The sequence below is a fragment of the Pyrus communis genome, chromosome 9 (assembly GCF_963583255.1).
Source record: "Pyrus communis chromosome 9, drPyrComm1.1, whole genome shotgun sequence".
Taxonomy (NCBI): Eukaryota; Viridiplantae; Streptophyta; class Magnoliopsida; order Rosales; family Rosaceae; genus Pyrus; species Pyrus communis.
Genome location: NC_084811.1, coordinates 11,577,652 through 11,588,595, shown reverse-complemented (window position 1 = coordinate 11,588,595; position 10,944 = coordinate 11,577,652). Strand labels below are relative to the sequence as shown.

The following is a 10,944-nucleotide window of genomic DNA, read 5'->3' as shown; positions in this document are numbered from 1 at the left end:
CAATAAAATGAATTAACTCAACTCTTTATAGTCCTTTCAAAGTTGATTGATTTTCCGACATCTAAGACAATTTTCACATCTTCATAATCAAGGGTTTCTACAAGTTACAAACATTAGTGAAATACACAATGCAAAAACTTGCGGATCCAGTATTGCTAAAATTCCTTCCAACGGGTTTCTCCAAACAACCAAACTTGATAAGAATTATTGTTAGTATCTATAACTTTGTCAATCACATCACTTGATTTGAGTGATCTTACAACCCTAATATGATTAGAATAATAGAGTCTTAACTCTGATTAACCAATTACGTAGTCCGTATTTGGTAAGACTTAATATGGCGGGATATAAAATGTATAATTGTGATTATGGTATTTCTCATTTAATAATAGGCTTAATTGAGACATATCCTAACAACTATATCAGGATCGTCCATGCTTTCACAATAATCTATTATGTGCAAAACCCTATTTATAGCAAGAACATATAGTTTGGAGAGAGAAGAAGACATTCTTAGGCATACACCAATTTCTTTGTCATCTAGAAGAGACATGCCTTCCGTATTCTACATATAAGTTTAATATAATTAGTTCAACTCTATTTTATATTGATTCGATTCATTATATTCGTGATTCTAATGTCTTGTTGTTGTCATTTCAGAATATGTCTTACAGTTCTAAGATATATTTGGGTCATGGTTTATTTTCATTCTGTTAAAGTTTGGGCATATATGATCAACAAAGCTTAGTCAAGTATTAAATTAAACTATACATGTACATAGTTCAAGTTTGAGGTTCCGAGGACAAGCTAGAGTCCGAGTTTGAGACTTGAGGCTTGGGTCCGAAAATTGGGGCATGGCTCCGTCCTCTTGCACTCTCAACCTCGTACTAGTCCTCCCACTATGTGTTCATTCATCTTCTTAAGAAAACATCTTTTTTGTAAGAATTACTGAATCGCTATCTACGAGGTGTCAAACTTTCTCATTGATGAGAGCTCTTAGGAAATATCAGTCTGTTATTCTTAGAGTAATTTTTATTCGTTAAGCGATGGCCCTTCCACTCGGCATCGCCAGATCACTAAGGCCAACCTTTGTCCCTCTCGAAGAGTGGGTCTTGCAGTCAAGCTCCCTTTTGCCTTTGCACTCGAGAGCCAATCTTTGGTTTAGACTATTAGACTACTAAGACCATCTCCAAAGGAGATTTCAAATTTTAAACATAAAATTTAAATTTAAAGGCTTATGTGGTACATTGATCATTTTTAAAATTTTATTCTCCAACCGATATGTCAAATTTAGACTATTATTTATTACATTATTTACTTTTTATTCTTGTAATTAGTATTTTTAAAACAAAAGATAAGAATAAAAATTATAAAAAGCATTTATTAAACTTCCTTTGCTGCCATCTCATGTCATGTCACATAGGAATTGGCATTTCGGTTGGAAAACACGAGTAATATCTTTTTTTACTGTTATTGGTAATGTAGACTTTTTTACATCTCTTTTGGAGATGCTCTAAGGTAAGCACAAACAAAATATATGGCAATCAATAACTATTTTGCCTCACTTCGCTGTGTGATACTCTTTTTTCTTTGACAGGATTGAAAGTTCTGACAAAATTTGAACGAGTACACCCTACTCTACCCCCATCATTTTGCTACCAATTCTTTCCGCACTTGCTCTTAAAAACAACTGTTGATTTTGTTTCCAATTTGCATTGCTTGGACATGGGCTGAAAAATCTGGCCCGAACAAAGGGGACGTTCTACAGGATAAATGGGCTTGGTCATGGTCTTCCACCGACTACAAGAATACATAGCTTCCAAAGGCCCAACTTGATTTTGTCATTGGGTTTGCTCTTTCAGTTAGAGGCTAGTGCGACTTAAAAAACGAATTTAACCATTAACTGTCACACAATTTATAAAATATTGTTAAAATCCATAATGGAAAGACAAGAAAAGAGGGAGAAGTAAAGAGAAAAGAGGAAGATAAAACTAAAACATTCAATATTTTGATTCATATTTTCAAATGAGAAGGAAGAGACCTCAGAGCAATTCCACCCCTAAAGACTTTGCGCCAGCACCCAGCTTATTTATTCACTCAAGTAAACAGTAATAGACCTCAATGAACAGTAATAGACCAAAACATCTCCACCCCTAATAAAAAATAGCCTAGTCAATTTTATTAAAATATTATTAATTTTTATTATAAAATAATAATTTGGTTTTAAATTTTTGACTTCCCTAGACCCTAAACCGAAAACTTTTACATTCATTGATGGTGAGACAACAAAAATTACTGACACCCATCCCGTCTTCTTCTTCTTCTTGTTATTCTTCCCACTTTTCCCAGTTTTTTCTTCTCTCTGTACACCATCTTCTTCTTCTTCTTGTTCTTCCTTTTTTTCTCCTCTCTGTACACCACGTCGTCGAATCTACCCTATTCTGAACATGGACACCCACCATCCTGGACCTGCGCACACCGTAAACCCCCCAAAATCAACACCTACATATTCAAAAATTCATCGAAAATATACAAAACGGAAAAAAAAAATTCCAGTTGCAGGAAGATCCGAGTTAATCAACCGATCGACGACGATCCGAGTTGCAGGAAGATCATGATTTGGAAGGGGGACATGGTGTTGAATATATGGATTTATCAGGGGAAGGGGGTTGATGGGGTTCCAGGGATTGGGATGGGTTCCAAGGATCGGGATGGGGTTCCAGATGAGAGAGACTGTAGCCATGACATTAGCCAGGTGTCAGATGAGCTGTCTCCTTCCTCTGTCGATTTTAGGCCGACCTGTGGACTGGCTTGGGCTGGGTGCCAGTCTATTCCACGGGCTGGAGTGGATTGGCTGAGTCTCAGCTTGTTTTTTCCACTGGGTGCCGGCCTCTTATGCTTTCGGTGGAAGTGCTCTCAGTAACTATATCCTAAAATATCTAAATGGGTTTATTATACTTTTTTAGTACATCAATATATATATTTTACTTTAAGAGAAGAGAGGAGTTCGACAACCATACAATAAGCAACATAATTTAGTATTGAATTTCCTATTCACGAGATTCGAACTTAAGACTTCTCACTTACAAATGAAGAAAAATACAATTATACCATAGTATTAAATTGCTAAACTTATCATACTTAAACAGGCCAAACCTAATATGATATCATATAAATATGGTCTAAAAATATAATTTGCCTAACATTTTTTCTTGATAAATATCCTATCTCCGAACCCAAAAGCTAGAACTTAGCGGACACGTCGTCAAACAGCGACCAGGTTTCTAAAGTAGCATTTCCAGATTTTGCCAAAAAAAAGTGGCGTTTCCAGGTATATCCACATTCTGTGTACCACCACGTTCGCACCCAGTCAGCAATCCCCTACGCGAACCTATCCTATCCAAACCCATTAATTTTCAATTTTTTTTACCCAAAACACCCTCCAAAATCCAAATCATCTTAACCAAATATCTCATGCTCTCCTTGAAAAATCACATTGTGTTCCCGCCGTCCATTTGGACTCTGTAACATTGAATTCTCATCCCAACTTCAAAGTTCAGAAGATAACTTAGATAAATAAGATAAATTTCAATATAGTTGCCTGATTAGAGAATATAAAATCGATTCCCTAAACTCACAAATTTAAGAGAGAAACTTCGATACGAATTTCAAATCAAGGCACGTTTCACCAATCTAACGAAATTGGTGGATTAAGGTTAGGTTGACAGGCTATTCTTTTTTTAAAAGGAGATTAACTGGTGGTTTCAGCATGACAGTCTACTTTTCTGGAGACTGGAAAGACTCACAAAGACATTTCAGCCTCCCCAGCCGCCATCATGTGATTCACTAGCCATAAAACGAACCTAAAACATGCGGTGTGAAATACTGGTCTACAAATGTTATTCAAACTAAATATTAATTGCATAAAAAAATACACATGTATGCAATTATCACAATTTTTTTTAGGTTTTTATCACAAATAGTCTCTAAAATTGACACTTATCATCAAGATTGTCCCTGAAATTGAAAATCAAATAATGTAGTCCCTAAAAAATAATTGTCGCAAATCAATGTGGTACTTCCATCACAATTCTGTTAAAAATTCTGTTAAGTGTTAAAATGGCATGGGCCCCATAAGTCATTTTCCTTTTCCTTTCTCACAAGCGGTCCTTGAAATTGACCCACAACATCAAAATGGTTCCTGAAATTGACTTGCAACATCAAAATGGTCCATAAAATTGAAAATTGCTCAATGTAGTCCCCCAAGTAAGTGTCTCAAATCAATGTAGTCCTTTTGTTACAATTCTATAAAAAATTATGTTATGTCTGATGTGACACATAAATGGGTTACACAAGTCTAATTAAATTAAAAAAAAAATTACAAATAGGCTTAATAATTTAATAGTTAATAAAAAAAAATTGTCAACCCAAAATCCAATCTTGCAATCACCTTCGATCCTAGTCCACATTTCTCTACCTCCTTTGCTCTCTATTCTCTAAAAAAAAATCTCATTACACCTATTTTTACACACTTCGGCACCCTTCACCGAATTGAACTTGGATTGAGATCACCTTTGGTGACGACTTGGCCGATTGACAACGACTTTTGGGACATCACCGTTAACATTTAGGCGATCATATCCTCACAACCTCAATCTTGGAGAGATTGTTTGGCGCTTTCTTGGTGGTCTGGTGATGCAAAGAACGATGAGTTTTGCCTTGAGATAATGAGGTTATAATCGAGGTACATCTATTGTTGGTTGAAAACTATTTCCACAACCCCTCTTAAGCCTTGTGCCTTTGAGAATTTATAGAAGAGATCTCTCTTCGGCGTAGGCCCAACTATAAGAAAAAAAATTCTATAGTGCAAAAAAGTATTTAGACAACTCTTTTAATTAATTATTAAACCCACATTAGCACATTACAATTTTTTTTAAATTTTTTTACAAAATTGTGGCGGAATGATCATATTGATTTGTGACACCTATTTTCAAGGAATACATTAATTGATTTTCAATTTTAGGGACCATCTTGATGGTGTGGTCAATTTCAAGTACCATTTTCAAGATGGTGTGGTCAATTTCAAGGACCATTTTGATGATGTGGATCAGTTTTAGGGACCATTTGTCATAAAAACCTGTAAATCTTGTGGGGCTTATTTCTATGCCACATCAGCACTTAATGGAATTTTTAATAGAATTGTGACGGAAAGATCACATTGATTTGCGACACCTATTTTCAGACAATACATTGATTGATTTTTAATTTCAGAAACTATCTTGATGGTGAAGGGTTAATTTCAATGATCATTTGTGCTAAAAATTTATTTTTATTTTTATTTTTAATTTTTTAACTTATTATTATGTTTTTTTTATCAAGAGGTGCAATTATTACCGGGAAACGCTGCCGTGTCGCCTCGTCATCAGTTTCGTCACTCCAACAAGAAAAATATCAGAAACTGATAAAATGCACCTCATTTTCTCATCAGGTGCTCTCCGCAGCAGCTTTGCCTTTTTACTTGAAAGCTCTCTGCAAAGCCAAATTGCAAGGCCTTCCCCTTCGGCCTTCCTCTCTCTCCTCGCCATTTTTAGTTACAGTTCGCTTCAAGCTTCAATTTTCTCTTCTGGGTAACCTAGTTTTCAGCTTATTTAGGCGAATGGACGGCGGATTCGAGCCCCAGGTCTCCATTGACGACGACCGTTCTCACCAGAAAGTCAACTCTCTCACCGAGATGGTATCTGGGAATTTCGGGTATTTCTCATTAAGATTCAATTTAATTTAATTTTTTATTTATTTTTGAGCTGAATTTTTGTGATTAATTGTTGTTGGTATGATGTATTTTTGAAGGTGCGCGCATTACAGACGGAGGTGTAAGATCAGAGCACCCTGCTGTGATCAGATATTCGATTGCAGGCATTGCCATAACGAAGCTAAGGTCTGTTCTTATTTTTTTTGGTTTTCGAGTTTTTATTGATTTCGTGATCGTTGTGAAATTCGGCCTCTTATGATTGTGGTAATATGTTTATTTGGAGCAGAATTCATTGGAAGTTGATCCTCTTGATCGCCATGACGTTCCTCGCCACGATGTGAAAAGGGTCAGTTGCTTTTACACCCCCTCATTAATCACATCAATGTCGAGTTTGATACCAATTTATTCCCTCATCTTAGTGTAAATATATCGTTATATAGAAAAAAATAGTTAAGAAGAAAAGGAACTTGGAAATTGGAATAGAATTAGAAACTATTGTTGGGCATTTTTCGCCATGGAGATCTGATTTTATCTGGGTTTTGCTGGATGTGAATTTGCTTTCCATTTATGTTTGCTAATCATGTGTAGCGTTAAAAGGGTTAACATTATCTAAAACTTTATGGATTAGGTGTATATTATGCCTCATTCCTGTTATTCCCCTCGGCCCTCGTCATGCCATTTTCTTTTGAAGTTGTTAATCATTGGGAAATGTTACTGATCCAGTTTTACTTTGGTTGCCTTGCCTTGTATCTTTCAGATCATCTGCTCCTTGTGCAACAAAGAACAAGATGTAAGCCTTCTTTTAGAAGATTCCGATAATGATTATTGTATTTCAAAATCTAAGGATTGAGGCTAATGGATTCTCAAGTTCTGATATCTTTTTCAGGTTCAACAGCTCTGTATCCAATGTGGGGTTTGCATGGGAAACTATTTTTGCTCCAAATGCAAGTTCTTTGACGATGACGTAAGCCCTGAATTCATATTCTCATAATTATAAAACCCTGTTTTGAAAACACTTGCATCGTTGAAAAATCCAAGTTTTTATTTTTTGCTAGGTTTCGAAGAAACAGTATCATTGTAACGAATGCGGTATCTGCAGGTTGGACTTTTTTCTACACTTTTGTGTTCGATTTTGTTGTTTGTTTTCTTGGCACTACGTTCTTAAATTGTTATCAATGCGTGTTACCTTTCATTATCTTACGTCTAGAAAAGTTTCTTCATTACCTTTCATTATCTTACGTCTAGAAAAGTTTCTTCATCGATAAGAGTTTGCACGTGTCTGAGCCTGTTTTAATTGTTGTTTCAGAACTGGAGGTGGGGAGAATTTTTTCCACTGTAACAAATGTGGTAAGATGTTAACCTTTGCTTTTTTCCTTTTACATACTTTTAATCATACTTCTATAAATAGTCTAAATTAGATATCTCTATCAATGTTTTAGGATGTTGTTACTCAAACGCGTTGAAGGATTCACATAACTGTGTGGAAAAAGCTATGCATCATAATTGCCCTGTGTGCTTTGAGGTAAAGTTTGGAGGATACGATGTCCAAGTATTAAGGGAAATTTGGAAAGTTAACATTCTTTCTAACAAACTAAAGACTTTTAGCCTATTTTTCAAGATTTGGAAATATATCGAGGCCCCCTCGAGTGGTTAAAATTCTTATAGTTCAAAAAAATGGACTAAAGTTTTGAACAAATTCAAAATTTTGTTAATTTAAAAAAAAAAAAAAAAATCCAAGTATTATATACTGAGTTTTCTGCGTTATAGTGCGCCAACTCACATCAGTATTTGTGCAGTTTCTTTTTGATACAAGGGAAGACATTGCTGTCTTGCGGTGTGGACACACTATACATTTGGAATGTGTAAAAGAGATGCAGCGGCATTTCCAGTAATTCAATTTTGTTTTCAAGATATTTATATATACCGATAATCTGATGTAGGTTATTACAAATGGTAAAGAAACTGTAGCCATATTAATTGTATATAACTGTGCAGGTACTCGTGCCCAGTTTGCTCAAAATCATTCCGCGATATGTCCCGTGTGTGGGAAAAACTTGATGAGGAGGTAAATCTAGGATTCGATGATTCAATTTAATATGAGTGGTATGACTACCTCTTAGTTCCTGTCTTTCTTGTTTACCAATCTCTTTCAAATCAATTTCAGGTTGCGGGGACTCCCATGCCTCTAAAGTATCTAAATAAGATGGTAAGTGTACACAGATGATCACTTTCTGTGGCTTCTGCAACTATTAGGTAATTAAATTTCACATGCATTTGGTTAGGTTTGGATCCTCTGCAATGACTGCGGAGAAATGTCTGAGGTCAATTTCCACATTTTGGGGCACAAGTGCCCCAAGTGCAAATCCTTCAATACAAGGAAAACGCGAGGAGGGCCAGCATCATGCTCGTCAAGGATTACTGCAATGATGAGGTGACTAACCTCTAGATCAAAACTTATGATGTATTACTTCCCAAATTATATAAAAAAAAGTCAGCTTTTAGTTGTGACAGGGAAAAATGGTTTGGCCAGTCTCTCTGTTCTTAGGCCAGTAAGTTTCGCTGTAGGTTTAGTCGGGGGAAATTTGCTCATATTTGAGCCAATTTCCGTATGCTGATGGGCAGGGGAAAGCATTTTGCATTTGAAATGGGAATGCATTGTATGAGGCTTCATCAATGGAAAATGCTAGTAAACTATCATGAATTAAATATGTAATACAGTTACAAATAGGTATGCAGCTTCTGAAGTACATATAGATTTATTGAAGAGAGAAACCGAAAGCAAACGTAGACCTTCTGAGATAGTCTTGAACACACAGTTTCTGAAGTACATATAGAATTTGCCAAGATGTTAGTTATGCATGTCTCACTTGCTGAACGACGAGCCGTGGAGCTTGACCTCCCGGTCATTTAGAGGTTGTACTGGTCTTGAATTCATCTCTGCATACTGCATTCAGACAAATCAAGAAGAGTTAATAGGTGTAGCTAGTTATTTGGAAGAATCACTTCACGAAGACAGGCTACTCACCTTGTAAACGGCTTTTTGAAGCAACGCCACCTGCGATCGTGAAACTGTATGTACCTGTGAACAGTTTGTAATCAGCTTGGTTCTCGTTTTCAGGTACCAAAATGTGAATTTGCAAGAGTAGGGAAAAATTTTCAGGGCTGATGAAGTGGCTGTACCTGTTTGTTTATGGTCCAAGTAACTCCTTCGGTGCAAGGAGGGGTTGTGAAGGATCCCATGTATCTGTAAAATTTTGAGCTCATCCTCTTCATCTTCCTCTTTGCCGCATCCTGCTTCCCCTTCTGAGCCTTTTTCATCTTCCTCGGATCGACCACTCCCAGGTGGACCTCCGTTGGCTTTTGAATCATAGACCGTATCGCCTTTCGCACCTGAAAAGTACGAACACCACCATTGATCTTCCTATATTCGCCTTTTCTAGCTTTTAACTGAAACGAGTTTTTACAGCGGAATGATGGAAGTTTTTACCTGTGTGATGAAAGGATTGGGTTTGCCAATTTTGTAGAGGAATCCAACCACAGCTACACGAGTGTTGCTGGTGTCTTTGTGAACCATGTGCAGTTCCACATCATAGGTTTTGCCATTCATGGTGTGCTCGGAGGGGGCGTGCCAATGGCATTGCCGGAGCAAGTATTCTGTGCCGTTGATCGTGACTCCTCCGGCATAACCCTCCCACACAACCTGCTTTGTCAAAATTACAACAAAAGCAGTAAAAACTCATGCCTTGGACGGTAAATAAACAAGAAAACAGAAGCGGGATTTTACACTTTCGTACCGAAATAGCATGACCTTCGTTCTTCATCAAGGCTTGGGTAGGCTTGTAATGGATTTTAAGATGATCCGAAGTTGAGTTAACTTTGTCTGCAATGGTATCCCTCAAATCTATAGGTGATTGTAGTTTTCCATCCTTACATGTGCTCCATTCTTCCTTAAGGTCTCCCCAATGTTCTGGTCCTCTCTCGTCCCCTTCAGTGTATGCAAACTCTATGGGATCTTCTGCACAAAAAACCCTAACTCAATAAGATTGCGATGATCCAGATGTGAGTTAGGCTAGTATGCCAGTGCACTGTGCCCTCCCAATGCCCGAATTCAAATCCCCATCGATTCCCGTAAATTAAAGCAATTTAGAATATCGTTTTCTAAATGAATGATGTTTATGATGATGAATAGATGACGAAAAAAAAAAGCAAGCATATAGACATTACCCTCATTGGAAAATTTGGAAGCCCTAATGGGTGATGCATCCCAGCACAGAAGAAACAGTGTGAATGCAATGAAGCCAAGGTGGATTTGCTTTGATCCAAACATGTTTTGAGAGGCAATTGTCACAAATTGCTATACCCCCAAGATCTCTTTCCTCCTGGATTTTATAGCAAAATGTGTTGCAATTGCCAATGGATGGAAAACCAAATCACAAATTCTCCATGATGTGCCAGTCCCCATTTGTGCTTTTTTAATTTACTTTTTTTGGATTTTTGGTAGGTAAATTTACTTCTTTTGCACCGAAATTCTGGAAGTTGTAGTAACTAAATGTGGTTAATTTACACCCAATATAAATAGATATGACTGTTGCAAAACCTCTGGCCAGTATGTCCTTCTCATTCTTTTAACTCCTTGATTTATGTAATTAATCTTTCTCTCTCTAACAAAATATTTCTGTCCGCTAATCATTCTTGTTATAATTAGCTCTAGATTAAGGGGAATCTAAATTTCGTAGACTGAGAATAAAAATATCGCAACAAAATTAGCTCAGGAAGCAAAAATACCATCAACGGTTGTTTTGGTGTGGAGGCACACATATTCATTGGTGTGGAGGCACACGTATTCATGGCAAAAATACCATCAACGGTTGTTTCGATTTTTATGGCTATGTTTTTAGTAATGTATGAGTTTGAGTCCTACTCTTAATGTGAGTGAGACCAAACTACATATATTTGGTGCATGTGTTTTGGTAAGAGGTGGTTAAAACCTCTCAGGAAACTGGTTACATCCGACTCCATGACAGGATGAGTGGTTACCAACAGATCTAACATCCATGTCATGTTTTTTGTGTTCGTGTTGTTTTAGTGTCATACTCGATGTTTTAACAGGTTGTGTCGTGTAATACCTCTTAAAATAAATAGATAAATGACCCGACCCAAACTTGACCCGTTAATATTAATAAGTAATATAACCT

At 36.7% G+C, this 10,944-nt stretch overlaps 2 protein-coding genes across 3 annotated transcripts; one reads left to right on the top strand and one right to left on the bottom strand.

Moving 5' to 3' along the window:
* Window positions 1–5,474: 5,474 nt before the first annotated feature.
* LOC137745176 (E3 ubiquitin-protein ligase RZFP34) lies at window positions 5,475–9,005 on the top strand. Its single transcript, XM_068485079.1, has 13 exons — window positions 5,475–5,751; window positions 5,848–5,935; window positions 6,036–6,095; window positions 6,507–6,539; window positions 6,636–6,713; window positions 6,805–6,848; window positions 7,056–7,096; window positions 7,189–7,271; window positions 7,546–7,637; window positions 7,745–7,814; window positions 7,914–7,955; window positions 8,032–8,180; window positions 8,868–9,005. Exons 1-13 carry the CDS (start codon window positions 5,657–5,659, stop codon window positions 8,893–8,895), a joined length of 903 nt encoding a protein of 300 aa, XP_068341180.1. The 5' UTR covers window positions 5,475–5,656; the 3' UTR covers window positions 8,896–9,005.
* LOC137745177 (alpha carbonic anhydrase 7-like) lies at window positions 8,187–10,415 on the bottom strand. Of its 2 annotated transcripts, none has more exons than XM_068485082.1 (6): window positions 9,974–10,415; window positions 9,544–9,761; window positions 9,237–9,449; window positions 8,930–9,139; window positions 8,775–8,828; window positions 8,187–8,693 (listed from the first exon to the last, which is right to left on the bottom strand). In XM_068485082.1, exons 1-6 carry the CDS (start codon window positions 10,074–10,076, stop codon window positions 8,613–8,615), a joined length of 879 nt encoding a protein of 292 aa, XP_068341183.1. In that variant the 5' UTR covers window positions 10,077–10,415; the 3' UTR covers window positions 8,187–8,612. The 2 variants fall into 2 exon arrangements, with proteins under 2 accessions (XP_068341183.1, XP_068341181.1); XM_068485080.1 differs by having other exon boundaries at window positions 9,544–9,764; window positions 9,974–10,411.
* Window positions 10,416–10,944: the final 529 nt, after the last annotated feature.